At 39.8% G+C, this 19,784-nt stretch overlaps 1 protein-coding gene across 1 annotated transcript in view; it reads left to right on the top strand.

Annotated features, from left to right (window-relative positions):
* The window catches only part of LPAR3 (lysophosphatidic acid receptor 3), a 92,780-nt gene extending 74,543 nt beyond the window's left edge, over positions 1 to 18,237 (top strand). Inside the window, exon 3 of the mRNA XM_055139704.1 lies at positions 16,285 to 18,237. Within this exon, the coding sequence (XP_054995679.1) occupies positions 16,285 to 16,619 (335 nt within the window). The 3' untranslated portion in view covers positions 16,620 to 18,237. The remainder of the gene's footprint in view (positions 1 to 16,284) is intronic.
* Positions 18,238 to 19,784: the final 1,547 nt, after the last annotated feature.

Below are 19,784 nucleotides of genomic sequence, written 5' to 3'. Positions count from 1 at the left end.
TTTACTCCTCTGTCTGCTTTAATAATTAGTAGCACAGTGCCTGTCACTAAACGAATGTTCACTGTATAGAAGTAAAATTTTAAAATTTTAAGAGCATTCTGGATGCCTCATCTCCAAATACTGATTTCTGCTGGACTCATGTGACTTGCATATCTCTCTCCTCACCCTCTCTTTCCCTTCCTCCTTCTCCTCCTCCTCCTCATCCCTCCCTCCCTCCCTCCTTCTGTTTCATAAAGAGCATCCATTTTTTTTGCCGTTTTATTCAGTTATTTAGATTATACATTTGTTATGACTAAAGAAGTCCAGAGAAAAGCCAAAGGAGTTTGGTTGCAGTTCTAGTCCAACCTTATTAATTTGTAGATGGGGAAACTGGGAGCAGAGAAACGTAATGACTTTTTTTTTTTATTGAATCACCATGTGGAAAGTTACAAAGCTTTCAGGATTAAGTCTCAGTATAATGACATTTTTAAAAGCACCCATTGGGGCTGGAGAGATAGTGAGCAGGTAAGATCCGTGCCTTACACTCAGCCAATTCTTTGTTGGGTCCCTGGCACCACATATGGTCCCCTGATCCCCACCAGCAGTGCCCTGGACCAGAGCCAGAAGTAAGCCCTGAGCACCACAGGTGTGGTCCCTAAACAAAACAAAATTAAATTAAGTTTAAAACATCTGCTAATCAGTATTTATTAGCAAATATTAATTAGTTGCTATTAAACAAGTACAGTATTTATTAGTCAAATCAAGATCTCTTCTTCATTTAAAATTGCTAATTAATGGCTCTGTGTGTGGTTCTTGGCTAAGCACTGGGTACCCTAAAAACTGAGTGCAATACAAAAGGGATCTTTCCTGAGGATGTCAGTCTAGTCTAATATTCCTCTACCTGGAATTTTAGAACTACCTTTTTTCTGCCTTTGTTATCTGTGTTGGGCTCTCACAGCTTAAATTATCATTAAAGCTCTCACAAAAATATCCTGTCATTCAATCTCATCCTGGTCACTCTGTAAAAACCAGGGAGGTCATCCCTTTTGCCCATGATTAATTAAAGAATTAATCTGCTCAGGGTCTGCTTGGTTCCAAGCCTGTCTTCTTCTTAATGAAACTGGAGATTTCATCTCAAAGAAAAAATGCAACTGTTTCTAGAAAGTGCTTAGAGAATTATGCTCTGAAGGATTTTCAGTTGCATGTGAGTTCAAAAGCAACAATAGAATGTAGGTGGTGGCTAGGGTGGTCAGATCTTTGTGATTCCTGAGCTAGTCACAGTTATTTCTCCGAGACCCACCTCTCCCTAAGGCAAGTCCCCTAACTTCTACTTTGTCCTGACTCTTCCTTCTGAGCTCAGAATAAAATGTCATGCCACCTGAGTGTACAAAATCTTGTCTCTATTCAAAGCAACTTCCCTGTGTCATGGCCTAAGAAATAATTCTTTTCAAGTTTATCAGTGCCACTAAAGATTCCTTTTACATTCCACTGGAACCCTATCTGTGCTAATGAAAATTCATGTGATAAAATATTACCTTTAGCTTTATATACTAACATGTCTAGATAAGGTGCAATGGTGGAACCTTCCTAATCCCAAGGAGTGACTCCCACAGGAAGAGTTTCACATATATCCAGGTTATATGTGAATTATTTATAAAGATTATACCAGGTATATAGCTACTACATGCCAATATATGCATCTGACCTTCCACCTTTCCTTAGATGCTAGAGTGTCTTTGATATAATAGGCACTGTGTGAAGTATTGATGGTCCATATATTGATGCTTACAGAGGAATCTGGAGGTGAAAATGGTGTTTTCCTACTTATATTTTCCTACTTTTTTTGCAGTTTATGGCTTCCAGCTGTTACCCAGAGTTAAACACTGGAATTAAATCTGGGCTGCGGCTCTAGCTGGTATGCTTCTCTTTAAATTTTATCTTATAACTCTTGGCACGAAGATTTTAAATTTTCCAATGCTGGCTGCAAATTTGAAACTAGTGTCTAAAACTAGTTGTTAAAGTCAAAAGATCCATCAGTCATGACAGTAGTGTGAAATGAATCATTTGTGGACTGCTTAACTGTTCATCATCTATTTGAAGGGTCTTAATTTTTTTCTTCAGCAGCAAAAATAAATCAGGTTTACAGAAGGTATATATTTTCATTTCCTTCGTATATGTGAGGATGTTTTTTCTGAATTATTGGACTTCTAAAACACTGTGAGTAAATGATTATGAATTTGGCTGTAGACCACAGCTGAAAGTGTTATACTTGAATTTTAACATATTTTCACCATTACAAGAACATTTTCTTTAACTATTATAATAATGTATAAGTTACACATTTTAATAACTTTAACCAATTTTGACTAAATGTTACTTTTAAAACTTTCTTTTTAAATAAGAAGAGGGCTTCCCTAGGATGGGGTTTGCAACCTGATTTTTATGTAGAGTTATAATTTTCTATTTTAGTAAATCAGACAGTCTTGTGGCTTACTAGGTTAACATTATTGCTTGTGCCCTACTACTTTTTCCTGGACTAAAAACAAAGAATCACAGACTTAACATGTTTAAAATATATCCTCTTGTTTGATAAAATGAGTGTTCCACGTGCCAGCATGAGACTGTTTTGTGTGAGTGATTGCTTGTATTGTTACGGATGCTTTATTTATATCAGGATTTTTTAATTGTATGTGTGAATTTTTAAACAGAAGGGGAAAATGGCTACAAATCTAACTAGATGGAGTTAAAAAGTCCTGAAAATATCCTGAAGAACAGGTTTTACGCAACCTGAAGTCTCACTCTTTTGTACATCCTGTCAGTCACCAAAACCCCAAGAAGGCAAAACTATCTTTTTCTTCTATTTTTGTTATGAGGTTACCATGAGGTTTACCTCTAGGGTTCTAAGCTTATATCCTATCTTAAATGAAAAGCAACTTCCTCTTGAGATTTTTCTAAAATTGTCCATTATTACTCTTCTCCTACCCCACATTGTATGTTTTGGGTGTCTTTCTGCTTCCATGAGGGGCTTCTTTTCTTTCTGTACAAAGTATCCTTTAGTGGAGATGAATTCCTTTATTTATTGTTCTTATGAAAATTCTTCATCACTCCTTTAAACTCCTTTCTACCTAGTTGGGTAGAGTATTCTTGGTTGAAGGTCTTTTTCATTCAAATGCTGAATTCTCTGAAATGTTTCCCAGAAAGGGGCCATTTTTTTCAGAATGGACTGGGAAAAATGAGTTCTTAACAGGAGTACTGTTTGAAATATTTTTGAAAATGCAGAAATAAGCAGGAAGTGCTGTTATAAATTAAGCATATATCTACTAGGGACATTGAAAGAGCTTTAATCCATTTGTCACAAATATTTTTATTTCTAATTTATCCTCCAAAGTGTTAGCCATTCCTTAATTTAAGGTTTCTGATTACCCTAAATTGTAGTCATTAAAATCATTTCAGTACTGTAATTGAATTTTCTCATATGTAATTCACTGTACTTTAAAATTAACATTGAACTCATGATAAGACTTTTTGAGTACAGCTCTGAAGCTCACTTACTTAATTACTAGAGGGAAACTCCACTTACAACCTAATTGGACTGTAGTGAATCTCTTAAACAGGTACTGAAAGAACATAGAATATGATTAAAATAAAAACTAACTTTCTTATCAATATAACTTCTGTCACTTGGCAATGGAAGGAGATTTTAAAAAGTATTATACAAACACACTTGTCATGAAGACATTCACTCTTGGGAGCCAGCACATGGTAGGTGATTGCTTAGCAAATATTTATTAACAGAAGACATATGGCTTCATTTCTGGCTTAAGGCTTATGTCTCCCAAGTTAATATTTCATTTTGGAGATCTCAAGAGTTCTTAGCATCATTTCTGGCTTCTGTCTGACATGTCTCTGCTGAGAGGAGCCACAGAGCTATGAGACCACAGTGCCTAAACCAATCACTGTTGGGAATGGAGCTATAAGGACAGGGAGCAGACCACATGCCATGCATGAAACTCACCCAGGTTTGATCCACGGCACCCCATATCATCCTCTAAGCACCTCAAGTAGGAATTAAGAGTACCACCAGGTGTGGTCCAAAAACCAAAGCCAAAAACAAACCAGAATCACTCTCTCCCTTTTAAATCTCTTCTCTTTCGTCTTTCCCACTTGGTTGTAAATATTCCCTTGCTTGGTGACTCTATATTAGTCATTCTGGGTTCATTCCTTGACCTCCCCTACGGATCCAGTTCTTCATGAAGTTTCTTTTGCCTCCTACTGGGCCTCCAACCCATCTACATGTCTGTATCTTCACGACCTCCACTTTTTAACTATAGACAGTTTGCACCTGTCTAGACCAGGTGGTCTCACACTTGCTGTACAGAAGCATTCTACAGGGATCTGATTAAAACTGGAGATACCCACACTAGATATTTATCAATTTGGTAGAATGGTGAGGTAAAAAAATCTGACTGCAAGGAGCCGGGTTTAGAGCTACACTGGCAGTGGTCAGCCTTACTCCTGGCTCTGTGTTCTGGGATCACTCCTGGCTTCTTAAGTCAGAGATGTTCTAATTCTGAAACTTAACAAGAAAATTCCTTTTAGGAGTGTTCTTATACTGTTTAAAAAATGTTATCTAAGAGAAGGGAACACCAAGTAAAATGTGGTTGGAGGCCACGTGGGGGAAGGGTGATGCGTGCTGAATGTAGACTAGATTGGCCACTCAACACCTTTATTGCAAACCACAACACCTAATGAGAGAGAGAGAGAGAGAGAGAGAGAGAGAGAGAGAGAGAGAACAAAAGGGAATACCCTGCCACAGTGGCAGGGTGAGGTGGGGGAGATGGGATTGGGGGGATGGGAGTGATGCTGGGTTTATTTGTGGTGGAGAATGGGCACTGGTGAAGGGATGGGTTCTCGAACTTTGTATGAGGGAAACATGAGCACGAAAATGTATAAATCTGTAACTGTACCCTCACTGACTCACTAATTAAAAAATAAATAAAATTTTAAAAATTAAATTAAAAAATGTTATCTAAAGAACAGTCTATTTTTTTTAACTTTTTATTAGTGAATCACCGTGGGGTACAGTTACAGATTTACAAACTTTTGTGCTTGCAAAATAGATGCAAGCCAAAAGTAGACTATAGATCAAACACAATGGCCACTCAACGCCTCTAATGCAAATGACAACAGCCAAAAGGAAAGAGAGAAAAAAAGGGAATGCCCTGCCACGGCGGGGGGGGGGGGGGGGAGGGGGGAATGGAGTGGGGGTCCTGGGAGGGATGCTGGGATCATTGGTGGTGGAGAATGGGCACTGGTGGAGGGATGGGTACTCACTGGTGAAGGGATGGGTACTTGATCATTGTATGACCAGTGCCCATTCTCCACCACCAATGATCCCAGTATCCCTCCCAGGACCCCCACTCCATTCCTCCCCCACCCCCCCACCCCCCACGGCAGGGCATTCCCTTTTGTTCTCTCTTTCCTTTTGGCTGTTGTTGGTTGCATTAGAGGCATTGAGTGGCCATTGTGTTTGATCTATAGTCTACTTTTGGCTTGTATCTATTTTTATTTTGTTTTTGAGCCACAGGTGCTCAAAACTTTGGGGTGCTCAGAGCTTTCTTCTGGCCCTGCCCTTGGAGTTGGGCTCAGTGGACCAAAGGCGATACCGGGAATCGAGCCTGGGCTGATTATGTACTAGGCCAGTGCCCTACCCACTGACTATCTCTCTAGTGCCAAAACACTTTATAGTGTACATAAAGTTTTCTTAAGCTGGAACCCTATAATATGAAATAGTATATGTTCTATATCAGGGGTCAGTTTATACATATTTTATACATATTTTTGTATGTAACTGAACCAAGTTTTGTGAAATATATTTTACTATGCTTGATGCACTCTGATGTTTTTTGTTCTTTTATTTTTCAGAAAATTTCTAGTTGCAGCTCCTTAAGTTGATTTCACAGCCCACTAATAAGTTGCAACTGAGTGTTGTAAACCTCTGATCTGGACTATCTCAATAGGATTCTTTTATGAACATGGAATATAAGAAAAGTTTCTTAATCCTCATGAGGATTGTATATGACTCATACTATTTTAGATGTTTGGAAGAAAAGAGAATTCAGTACATACAATTTATACCTGAGGGCATTTGGCTTAACTATCTCCATAAACTCTGGGTTGGTAAAGATTTATGAGGTATGATCTATATAATAAATTCAATCTCCTGAGTATTGCCTACAGGACCTTTGCAAGTCTAATTCATGTTCATCTCTTGAGCTTTGTCTCCTTCCTCAGTTACCTATCTGGACTGAAATTGTCTTCAACTATTGGAATTCTTCAAATGTAACACACTATTTCTCCTTTCTTTGTTTTTTTTTGACCTTTACAACATTTGATATATAACACTAACAACCACCATTTATCAGCAATTACCATGTTATTTGTATAAGATGTTTTGAATTAAAATAATATTGTATTATATAAGTTTCAGGTATGGATCATTGAAGATAAAAATATTTATATATTATTTTAAGTCCATTGCTAAATATTTCATGCTGCTTTCACCCTAAATTTGCCCCTTGTTATTTGCGTGTGATTTTTTAATTGAAATAACATTGCATTATGTAAGTTTCAGGTAAGCATCATTGGAAATCAACATATGTATATATTAGATTAAGTCTATTGCTAAATGTGCAATTCTGTTTTTACCCTAAATGTGTACCTTTTGTCTTAATTTATCCACCTTCCTTCTCATTTCTATTAAAGTAACCACTAGTCATATAGTCCCAAAGTTACTTTTTGTATTATAGTTCATCTTTTTCTTTTCTCTATATTACAAATATGAATGAAACGTGGTATTTGTCTTTGACTTATTTAAACTAGACCTACTCTTTAGGTCTATTCATGTAAACGGAACAATTTAATCATTTTATAGCTTAATTATATTCTCTTGTACCACTTTATTCATTCATGAATAAATAAGAACTTAGGTTTTCTCTAGTCATTGGCTATTATAAATAATATTTACTAGAAGAGGAGTTCATATATCTCTCCAAATTAGTGTTATTTAAAAGTTTTTGTATTTATACCTCCTCCCAAATTTTTATTTATACTCCAAAGTGGAATAATTGTCTGATATGTGATTTCTAGTTTAAATTTTGAGCTATCTCATACTTCTTTCCATGATTACACCAATGTACATTCCCACCATCAGTATATAAGTGTTTCTTCCTCTTCTCTCCACATTCTCTCCAACTCTTACTGATTTTTGTTTCGGGGGGGTAAATAATCATTCTCACAGGGATGGAATAATATCTTTATTGATTTTTTAAATTGAATTTTCTCTATTAATAAGAGATGATGAATGCCATTTCACATGCCTCTTTGCCTTTGTATGATTCCCTTGGAGAAGTGTCTGTTCAGATTTTCTGTCCATTTCTAAACCAGGTTTGGTTCTTTTATCATGAATTTTATGGTTCTTTGTATATATATTTTGTATATTAATACTTTGGGGATATATGCTGTGCAAAATCTTCTTCCTTTTAATAGAATGTCTTTTAAAAATTCAGTTCTGTTTAGGTACTATGAATTACAAAGTTATCCATGATTGGGTTTTTGGTATACAATATTTCAACACAGATACCTTCCCGGTGACCACATCCTACTACTACCAGTGTTCCCTCACCCTATTTCCCGTCTACCCACCAGTCTGTGTCTGTGAATGGTGCTTTTTTTCTTTTAAAACTTTTCGTAAGTAGGATGTCTTTTCATTTTGGTATGTTTCTTTGGCTTGTACAAGAATGGCATTTGTGAAATTCTTGATCCAGTGCATCTGAGTGTCAGTCCGTCAGACACCTTCAACAGCATCAGAGCCATCTCGTTCAGGTTCCATGCCTATGGATATTTCAAGAACAACATTGTGCCCTATTCACATCAGCAGATACTATAGCTAGTGCTGTCAGTTGAGCACCTCGTCAGCTCTTAGTAAATTTTTCAAACTTACTTATTTCCACTGCTACTGCTATTGAGTGTGGGACTCCATTCAGTTGTGCAAAAACAGACAGATTTGAACTCATAGACTTGGGAACTTATGACAACCTTAAAATATAGGATGTGTTTACTGAAAACTGCCAAAGTAAACACAATGCTCAAGAATTTACATGGGGAGGGGTCAGATCTGGGGGCAAATCTTGTATTTGTTGGTACGTCATGAAGGACAGACACCAAATCACCTAGGATAGACTTTTACTTGAGTCATTCTGAACTAATTCACTAAACATAAGACTGAGGCACTTAAGAGTAGCCCTTCCTAGGGTGGTAAGTTCTAGGTAAGAGATGCATAATAAGCCCTGAACATAATGCCTGACCCAGGCTCTGGGAGACTATCAGAAAAGAACAAAGCAGGTGATGTGCTCTGTGCCACGTGGAGGTTGTAGGTGGAAAGTGACACTGGAGTTCGAGGAGGGAATGGTCACTGTGGGTTGGACAGATGGGAGAGGTTGAGTGGAGAAGGCGGACTCGGAGCTAAGCTTAGAAAGAAAAGTAGACCTTAGGTTAGGAGGTGGGAAGGCATTCCTGGCAGGGCCAACCAAAGAGCCAGAAGAGGCCCACGGAGGGCTGTGTGCCTTGCCTGGACACTAGCGTCCTGCTCGTGTTTGTACATTTATTTATACTTGCGATATGTTTAAACACCCTTTGAAGTGGAACCTGAAAGCATTTAGAGATGCTGATTTTCTATATTAAAGAACTCTGCGCTCTCTCTTTTTTTAAATGACATTTTTGCTGTCTATACAACATCTTTGATTTTGTTCACAGGGTCAGCTTGATGAAACCATTTTGTGTCATAATAGATTGTTTGGTCTGGTACTGTCTGTAATCACTTAGGGCATGTAAAACTTCTGGCATTTCCAGGTTTCCACCCCAGAGATACTGACTATTGAGTGGAATCAAGGACTCTTCATTATTAAAAATTCTTCCCTGGGGGATTAGAGAGATGCTGCAGGGGTTAAGGTGGATGCCTTGTATGCAGCTGACCCCAGTTGGATCCCAAGCATGATGGTTCCCTGAGTATTCCCAGAATGTGGCTCTGGAAGCCTCTGAGCCCCTCAGAGTGTAGCTTGGGAAGCCCCAAGCACTGTCACAGTGGCTCCAGGTAAGCCCGGCGTTGCACTACCGCACCCCCAGCCTCTGGGGAACCACTTGAGAGGCAAAAAACAAACCCCAAACAAAAGCACAAAAGCCTTGTCTCATAATTTCAGTGACAAGATAGCTAGGTATGGGTATTGCTAGGTCAGAAAATTTTTCTTTCTTTTTTTTGCTTTTTGGGTCACATCTGGCGATGCTCAGGGGTTACTCCTGGCTCTGCTCTCAGGAATTACCCCTGGTGGTGCTCAGGGGACCATATGGGATGCTGGGAATCGAACCCGGGTCGGCCGCATACAAGGCAAATGCCCTACCCGCTGTGCTATCTCTCCAGCCCCTCAGAAAATTTTTCTTAAACTGTTTTCAGGCATATTATCTTATAATAACCTATGGTAAATAAGTGAAATTTGCTTGAATACTGGGGTGTTGAAACTCAGGGCTTCTTAAAATTAACCATTGGACACACAGGAAAGAGTCCAGAATCCACTTAGTAGTATTTCTCGTTCCCTTTGTACATCTCAGGAAGATCCACACAAGGGAAATATCCTGCTCCCTAGAAAAGCCCAAGGATAGTGCCTCTCCTAAATATCCTTATCCACATAAGAAGTTGTACCCAAATTCTGCAGCTTTGCGCTTTCCATGAGTTTTAGTGACCTTCTAAAATGTCCTAGGATATGTGCAATGGCCCTTTAGAGGGACTTGCTATTCTCTAAGAGAAACATACCTGATTTATTACATTGTGTACCCAGTAGACATCTTTTTGTCTACTATTTATAAATGGTTGTTTGTTTGTATTTTGTTTTTGTTTTGTTTTTTACTTTTTGGGTCACACCTGGCGATGCACAGATGTTACTCCTGGCGCTGCACTCAGGAAACACTCCTGGCGGTGCTCAAGGGACCATATGGGATGCTGGGAATCGAACCCGGTTGGCCGAGTGCAAGGCAAACACCTTACTTGCTGTGCTATCACTCCAGCCCCTCCTGTTTGTTTCTTAATATAATTCAGGCGTGGCCTATCTATCACACTCTAAACATTGAATCTGACTATTCAGAAAACACAGGTGTCTATTTTTCCTGGAGCACACAACCGCATTTGTAGCCGTGCGACTTATTTATTTATTTATTTATTTATCTATTTATCTATCTATCTATCTATTTATTTATTTATTTATTCCCCCGCATGGCAGAACCTGGCAAGCTACCCATGACATAGTTGATATGCTCAAAACAGTAACAACAGCGTGCTCTTCTTATTCCTGGAGAGAGCAGACAACGTTAGGCTACACTAGCATACGACAGGGACAAATGAAGACGTTACTGGCGCCCACTCAAGCAAACTGATGAACAGCGGGATGACAGTGATACAGTGATACAGTGATATAGGGCACTGACTCTATATTTCTCAAGCCCCATTTTCTGTCCCACTTTTAAGATTTGAGACAGTTGCTCCTTTGTATTTCTCTGACCTCTCCCACATTCTCCAAGAATGCGCCATGATTCCCAAGCTCAAACCTATTCCGGGCATTTCCTTCTCCTCTAAGAATTTGGGGGGTTTTATACTCAGTAGACTTGCAGTAAGAATCCGCCCCCCAAAAAATAATCTCTAACAGTTTCCCTAAATAGTAGCTCCTCAAAGTTGCATTGAGAGTAAAGCTGATTGTATAGAAGGGCTGTTTCCCAGGGTTCCTGTTGGAGTGTCATACCAAACCCCTTCGAACCCTTTTCTGGTACTGCGGAGTGTTTGGGTGGATCAGTCAGAGTCTGACCTTCTGACCTTTGTTGTTCCTGGAAATAGTATAAAGATAAAGCAGTAGGTACTTGTTTCTCTTCTCACCCCCATGACTTTTTTGTTGTTGGAATTTGATACCATCTTTTCTTCCCTTTTCTTCCTTTTTAAAATATTTTTTTGCCTTTTTGCATCGCTCTGGTTCCCCCTTGCTTTCCTTTTCTTTTTTCTTTTTTCATTTTCTTTTTGGGTCACACCCAGCGATGCTCAGGGGTTACTCCTGGCTTGGCACTCAGGAATTATTCCCGGCAGTGCTTGGGGGACCATATGGGATGCTGGGGATTGATTCCGGGTCGGCTGCATGCAGGGCAAACACCCTACCTGCTGTACAATTGCTCCGTCCCCTTGCCTTCCTTTTTTAACCCTTCCTCCCTCCCTTTTTTTCTTCCTCCCTCTTCCTTCTACTTCCCTCCCTTCCTCTCCACTCCTCCTCGCTCTCCTCTCCTATCTCTTTCTCTTCTCCCCTTCCCTCCACTTCTCTTCCATCCCCTTCCTCTTCACTTCTCTGCCTCCTCTCCTCTCCTTCCTTTCTTACTTTCTCTTTATGCTGGAAAAATATTTGTTAGCAAACTATTTAGTGAATTTAATGTGATTTTGCAGCAACGAGATCATCTTTAAAAAGCAATGAATGGGACTTTGAAGACCAGAAGTACACCCCTCCTGTCCATACAACTCACCTTAGTAATAATCAGGTGTGGCCCATTGCCAAGCACTGTGGCTGGTGGCAGGAGCACAGCCCTGTGTTAATTTCTCTGGGTTCACATCCTGGCTCTTCCACTTACCACCTTTGAACATGTTATCTAACTTCTCTGTGCTTCAGTCTCTTCCAGGTTAAAGTACAAGAAGTGTAACATTGCCAAGGGTTGCTATGAAAATAAAATTATTAATTCATATAAAATACTAAAGTGCCTGGTTTATAATCATTGTTCAGTGGGAAGTTTGTCCAGGGTTGATTAAATGAATTACATAATTCATCTCAAAGGGAAAATATGAAATCGTGACAAACAGAACACCATTATGAATATCTGTTTGGGGGAGGGAGGGGTGCAGTGCTATTTATTTAAAATAAATTTATTTTAATCATTATTATTATCATTATTATAAAGACAAAAAACACAGGAGTTGCATATTTATCTTGAAATAGAAAAAGAATACTGGAATAGAGAGTATAAGGAGACAAAAATTAGAAAAATTGAATTGCAACAGAGAGAAAAAAAATTAAATGATTTCATGAAAATATTGGATAGTGAACAAAAAGATAAGGATAATAAATATTACTGAAGTACAATCAGATATACAATTACTAATAAAGTTTAGATAGACTAAAGAGAGAGCTATCAATTTTACATCAGTAAGTTTATAAATGTAAAATTGACAAATTTTAATTAAAGCCGAATTTACCAAAATTTACTTAGGGAGCAACAGTCTGAATAATTTTATCACTATTACAAATATGTAATCAATGAATTTGTTTAGATTAGAGTTTTTGCTAGATGTATACCTAGATGTATGCAAGCTAGGGTTTTATGCTGGGAACTTATTTTTTACTTTTTCGGGTCACACCTGGTGATGATCAGGGGTTACTCCTGGCTCTGCATTCAAGAATTACTCTTGGCCATGCTTGGGAGACCATATGCGATGCCAGGGATAGAACCTGGGTTAGCTGCATGCAAGGCAAACGCCCTGCCTGCTGTACTATCGCTCCAGCCCCCATAGGAAACTTTTATAAGAAAAAAAAATCCTATTTAAAAAATTAGTTTTTAGGAAAATAAGTTGGCACTTTGATTTTTACAATGTATGTATATAAAATATGTCTTTCAAATTAAGTGATATAGACTTTAGAGTAGGAACTGAGAAGAATAAACAAAGTACCTATAAACTTGCCACCCGATTTAATAGAATATTACCAGCATCTTTAGACCTCTGACGTGCCCTATTTCTTTCCCTACTAAAATAATCATCTCATAAATTTATGTTAATCATTTTGCTGTTCCTCTTTGACTGTAATTTTACATCCACAAATGGATATAATTTTAAAACACCAAATTGTTTCTATTTGTTTCTTAAAAACACTTTCATTTTTTTAAGTATGGTAGTTTTATTGAAATTTATTTAGAAAGATGTAAGGGGAAAGTAGAGAAGTATCTGTTTAAGCGGAAACACAGGCTTCTCCAGAGTGAAAAAAGGCAAGAGAAGAGACAAAAGACAAGCAAGAGAGATTCATGTTCAAGGGAGAACATGGGCTTCGAGAACAAGTTTGGAAAAAATTCCTGATGTGGCTGATCCCAATTTGATTCTCAAGCACTATATACTGTCTCCCTGAGCACTGTCAGGGGGGATCCCTGAGCACAGAGTCAGGAGTAAGTGCTGAACTCAGTTAAATGTGCCCCCCAAGTCCCCTCCTCTCGAAAGAACACAATCATGAAATTCCGTTAATCACCGATTTCTCGGGCAGGCTCAGTAACATTTCATCTCGTCCTTTCCCTGAGATCTTAGCAGTCTATCTGGACTCGGCCCTCCTAATGATGTTGCACTGGGGGCTCTTCAGGGTCAGGGGAATGAGATCCAGCTTCTTACTGGATTTAGCATATGAATACACCATGGGGAGCTTGCAAGGCTGTCCCATGTGGGCAGGAAACTCTCAGAAGATTGCCAGTTTCTCCCAGAGGGAGAAGTAGGCTAAAGATATCGCTTCTGGAAGCTTGCTTTTAAGTCTCTCTGGATGTTGGCCGTTGATGGGATTACACACACCTGGGTTCCTCTGCCTATACCTTCATGCATGAGGCCTGTCCGAACGTGTGGAGAGGGGCCTCCAGCATGGCTGTAGCTAGGTTCCGGTGGTCTTCGGCCGCCGGGAGTTCTGCTCGGGGTGGGGAGGGAAGCTGGAGCTCATCCCCTCCGAGGGGCCCTGGGGAAGACAGCCAGGTGTGCGGGCAAGAGACTCTCTGCCTGAAAAAACACATCTTCCCATAATTTTCACAATTCTCATTTATTTCATTTTATTTTATTTTTTGGTTTATGGGCCACACTTGGTTATGCTCAGGGTTTATTCCTGGCTCTCTGCTCAGAGATCACTCCTCGTTGACCTCCAGGGACTATGTGGCATTCCCGGGATTAAACCCAAATTGGTGGCATGCAAGGCAAGCACCCTGCCTGCTGAACTATTCCTCTAGGCATTTACATTGATTTTAATTGTGAGCATATTTGAATTCATTTTCAGGATCTTGTTGTTGTTATTGTTTTTCTGTTTCACCTTTTTTTTTCATTTATTTATTTATTTATTTACTTTTTGGGTCACACCCAGCAATGCTCAGGGGTTACTCCTGGCCCTGCACTTAGGAATTACTCCTGGTGGTGTTCGGAGGACCATATGGGATGCTGGGAATCCAACCAGGGTTGGCAGTGTGCAAGGCAAAGGCCCTACCCTCTGTGCTATCGCTCCAGCCCCTCTTTCCTTTCTTTTGCATCGAAATATTTTTATTTCCTTTAGCTCTATGCTTCCCTTCCACTGGTTTGGAAGTTATATGCTCTATAAATTTTGTGTATGTAACAAAGTACAAAATTAATCAATATTTTCTCTTGCCATTAATGTAGGGACCTTGGGACTCTCCCTCTTGAATTTATTTGAAGTTATATAATTTCATGGATAAAGGACACTTCCCATCAAAGTTGGTGCTCTAGCTCTGATGTGTGACTTGTTTAGTTCTTTCATCTTAGAGACAGTCATCCGCTCTTGGGAATTCCAGAGAGAATGAAAGTGCTTGTGCTTTGGGACATATTGACCATTGGAGCTAGAGGAAGCTTTAAAATGATCTAAACTCATACTTTTCAAGCTTTGGAATATGACCAATAATAAGGAATAGTTTACTTTATCATCAGCACAGACAGATAGAAATAATGTCTATTAAAGAAAAGTTTCATGAAGTAATTGCATTCTAGCCCATTTAATCCTCTTCTTTAATGAAAAAAAAAGCAGCCATCTAACCTGATTAAGTTGATTGTGCTCAACACAATCTTCAGTCTAAAGCCGATAACTGCACAGTTAGCCTGTGAATACGTATTTATCAAGCATCAGTATGAATGCATTAAGTATATGATTTTGAGCAGATGACCTGAAAGACTAAGAGGAGAATGGCACCTGCTTGCGTGCCTGCCTGCCTCCCTCCCTCCCTCTCTCCTTCCCTTCTTCCCTCCCTCTTTCCTTCCTTCCCTCCATTCCTTCCTCCCTCCCTCTTTCCTTCCTTCCCTCCCTCCCTCCCTCCCTCTTCCCCTCTTTCCCTCCCTCTCTTCCTCCTTCCTTCCCTCACTCCTTCCCTCCCTCCCTCCCTCCTTCCTTCCTTCCTTCCTTCCTTCCTCCCTCCCTCTCTTCCTTCCTTCCTTCCTTCCTTCCTTCCTTCCTTCCTTCCTTCCTCCCTCCCTCCCTCCCTCCCTCCCTCCCTCCTGAGCAAGCATAAGTAGAATGAATGCAAGCAGATGATAAACATTCTGGAATCTAGAAATATATATTTATGAATTAACAACATTTTATAATTATTACTATTAAGATTTTGACATTTTCTAAAATATCTAAAATGCATTCATATAACATCTTTGGAAAATCTTTCAGGTTACATTATTTTAAGTAAAACACTTGATATGTAATCAAATAAAGCACAAAAGGAAAGAAACTATTAAAAAAAAAAAAGAGGAGAATGGCATAGATGTCATGTCGGAGGCATTTAGGAAATTTCCAGAGTCTCAGTGTATTGGTGATGTCCCACATGTGCTTCCTGGAGTTGGTCTCACATGGAAAATGTGGATAATGACCTAAGATCCTCCTAGCAGGGTTCAGAGAACTGACCAATAGATAACTAGAGAGAATAGAGAGATAGAACAGGGGTTAAAGCACTTGCCTTGCTTGCAGCCCAGTCCTCAGCACTCTTTGGTTGCCAGAGCACTGCTCTGGGTGGCCCTGGAGCTGCCTGAGTATCACCAGGGTGACCCTATGAATCTCCAGCAGCACCCCATCCTCAAGCCCTCCCATTGAACTGCCACCCAGTTGGTGGTTAATCTCAGGGAGAGGCCTTATGAGCACCATTTGGACGGACCCCCAAAAATAAATGGTAGCTGTAGTGCTTAGTATGTGCTTAGTAAGCAGGAGGAAATGTTGGACCCTTCCTAGTAGTCCTGGGTCAGCAGATAAGAAGGGGAAATGGAATGTGGTTCACAGTCAAGGAAGCTCACCACTTCCTCTATAAGCCCCTGGTCTCTGAAAGGTGGAAGTTTGCTTTGTGGCTATCAAAGCAAACCTTTGAGTTTCCTTGACGCTGCTGGGGAGGAAGAAACCTGGAAAAGCAGCCGAGTCTGAGAACCTGTCGCATCCTTTGCTTTCTCTTCAGGGGCCTTCGTGGTGTGCTGGACCCCAGGGCTGGTGGTTCTGCTCCTCGACGGCCTGAACTGCACCCAGTGCGGCGTGCAGCACGTGAAAAGGTGGTTCCTCCTGCTGGCGCTGCTCAACTCTGCCATGAACCCCATCATCTACTCCTACAAGGATGAGGACATGTACAGCACCATGAAGAAGATGATTTGCTGCTTCTCGCAGGAGACCAACCCGGAGAGGCACCCCTCCCGCCTGCCATCCACGGTCCTCAGCAGGAGTGACACCGGCAGCCAGTACATGGAGGACAGCATCACTCAAGGCACGGGCTGTGACAAGAGCAAGAGCAGCTCCTGAGCTGCGACACCCGCCACCCACCTGGGACCTCCTCCCAGAGAAAAGAGCTGTTGAGCCTGGCTGTCTGCCTCCCGAGAAGTCCACATACAGTGTTACTGGGGGGGGGGGGTCTCCATTCATCCTTTGTTGGGTTTTTCTTTTCTAAAAGGAAGGTTTTTACGTAGCTTAAAAGCACAAGCAGTAAAGAGAGCACACACTGCTTTTAGAGCAAATGCACAGACATTCTGGGGAGCCCCACCGCCCCCCGCCCCCCCGTCCCATGGGTACTGCGCCCGTCTTGTAGCCATCCTCCTGGTGTTTTAAAAGGATGTGGTTAAAGGGCTTAGGGCAAAATAAATAATCATTTTTCTCGAGCCATTTTACGTAGTGCTTGGAAAGCCTCTAGTTCTCTCTGCATGCATTTAAAACAATTGACAGCGCTTCAGTAATGATCCTCCGATCCTCCGAGAACCATGGCTGGCCACAAGCAAGATATTCGGTAGGACTCTCAGAATCATAAATCAATAAGGGCTCCAGATTAAGCAAACTTTTACTGAAAAAAATTCTGAGGGAAAGACAAAAGATTGAAAGTCATATTAAAAAAATATAAACATCAAAAATTCATTTGAAGCAAAAAAATATAAGATCTTGCAGTGTTCACCACATGACAGGCATGTGCTCGTGCTTCTTCATATTTATACACTTGAACTTTATCTTTAAAGATGTCACAGATAGGGGCTGGAGTGATAGCACAGCAGGTAGGGCATTTGCCTTGCACAGGGCCAACCCAGGTTCAATTCCCAGAATCCTATATGGGCCCCTGAGCACCGCCAGGAGTAATTCCTGAGTGCATGAGACAGGAGTAACCCCTGTGCATTGCCGGCTGTGATCCAAAAAGAAAAAAAAAAAAGTCACAAATAGTGATGGTGACATAGATCCACTGGCAGCCTAGACTTTCCAGTTTAGGACTACAGCTAAATGTAGTAGCTAATCTATAGTTGAACAAAACAACCTTTTGTACTCCATAAAAAAAAAGAGAAGATTTAAAAAATAACTTAAGCTTATAGCAGCATAAGAGGTATATTGGCAAGATGTCTGCCTTCCTTACATATAGGATAAAATATGAACTCAAGTCCTTATTTTCACTTACCTCCATACTGCTGGTGACTTGTCAGATTTAGTATGTGGAATAATTTTTTATATCTCATATTGTGCCTGTGATTATTCCATATTTCTGGTACTGGTTTCAGATGTGAAATGAATTTTAATCTCGGTTTTGTTTTAAAAATGTTATCCTTTAAAGACACATGTAGGCGACATGAAAGGCAAGTCAGAAAGAAAAAAACGTTTCACACACATAGACTTCTGACCAATGTTTTCTCTGTGTAAAGCATTTAGAGTATAATCTGATTTTAAGATAAAGGCAAATATTATAATATTTATGTAGGTTGCAAAAGATGTTTACATTTTTTGCTATTTTGATATAACATTTATGTGCAAGAACTACTTGGAATAAAAGGATTTGAGAAGTCATGCTTTGAGATATAGTGTCCTAAAACAGAAAGTATTATGATTTGAAGGTGTACATTTTACCAACTGTGTAGTAAGTATCTTAAGCTTATGTCAATGCTACCTATGAAATAAAATTAAAAAAGAATCTGTTCTCTCCTGTTGAGGTGCATTATTGCTTTGTGTATTTTCTAAGTAAAAATATAGTTGTGGTAGCTATAGCACAAGAAACTTGCAGAAGAAAAATCAGATTTGCCATGGAAGACACACTCTCAATGTTTTATGTAACCATTTTGAATCTACAGCTGGCCAAAGAGTGGAGAATTGAAATTGAATTCCAGTCCCTGAATAGCTACTAAGGGATCTTTAAAGATTTTATTTTGAGGAAAGCACCATTTTTTACCCTGCAGTAGAGTGTCATATTCAGAATGGTGTCTGGAGGGGATCCAAGTGTGGGAACTCGGGTGGAAATATGTAGCTTTAGTTTGTATGCACTCACAGAGCTCAGCAATGGTGCAGAAGGAGAGAAGTCATGTATATTTGGAATTGACAAGTGCCAGAAGTCACAGGACTTACTCTGAACACAGCACGCCCATCTCTTACTGGAGGTGAAGAATCAGTAGAGGTTGGGGGTAGTGAACGAACGTTTTTTTTTCTCAAATCCTAACACTCGTTTAACTGCAAGTCATCAGGATGATGGTTCTAAAATTTTATCAAAGTATTTCGTGATAAGCCCTTTACTCCAAGTAGGAGCTATACTATCCCTAAGCACAATTTTATTTTCTTAATTTTCTAGCACTAATTAAGGTATTCTGATAAATCCATACTGGTAGGAGATTTAATTCTTTGTGAAGACTGCCTCTTCAGAAGAAATAATATTTTAGAAGTCTCTTGGAATTTTTTTTATATAAGTGGGTGGTAGCTTGGTGTTCATGTGATTTTTTTTAACCAGTTATATGGCCTCATCTGTGATTCCAAATAAAAGCAGCATTACATCATAGACTAAATACAAGGTTCCAACACAGTTCCAATTTCTCTCCTAGTCAGCACTTGGACATCTTTCACAAAAATGAAACCTCAGAATGTAGGCATTTTAATGTCTCTTCTTCTCTGGCACCCTCAGCTCATGTGCTGGATGGCTCAGACCTAGGGCTAGATAAAGTCTCAGCAGCTGCAGAGTTGGAAGCAGGCCTATTGATCAGCTGGTGCACCCCACAGTGGCGAGAGGATGTGCTATATGAGTAAGCCAGTTTCCTCATGGAATTGAAAGTGTTTTGTGTTATCTCATTCATTCTCTAATCATTCACGGATGGGGGCATTAAGGATACTGTTTACTCCTTAATTTTAATTGACTGAAGAGGTATAAAGAAGACAAGCCCTCAGATGACACACATGAAGGTGATTTAGTGCTGATTCAAACCCCATGAGAAACTGGAGTAAAAATAACCAAATATTCCACACAACAATGCAGCCAATAAAATGGGCTTTTTAAAGGCCCAGTCTTCAGAAAGAATTTAATACATGGGAAAATAGATCTGACTTTAGGGATGCTTACCAATGAATTATAGTGTCTTGGATCCCTAAAGATGACACTAAATTGGAAACCCCTTGGGACTCTTGCTAGTTTCCCATATTGTATTTCAGAGGTAGGAAGTGGGATTAGAATGAATCAGGTAG

The sequence above is a fragment of the Sorex araneus genome, chromosome 5 (assembly GCF_027595985.1).
Source record: "Sorex araneus isolate mSorAra2 chromosome 5, mSorAra2.pri, whole genome shotgun sequence".
Classification (NCBI taxonomy): Eukaryota; Metazoa; Chordata; class Mammalia; order Eulipotyphla; family Soricidae; genus Sorex; species Sorex araneus.
This window is presented reverse-complemented; position numbering and strand designations above follow the sequence as displayed.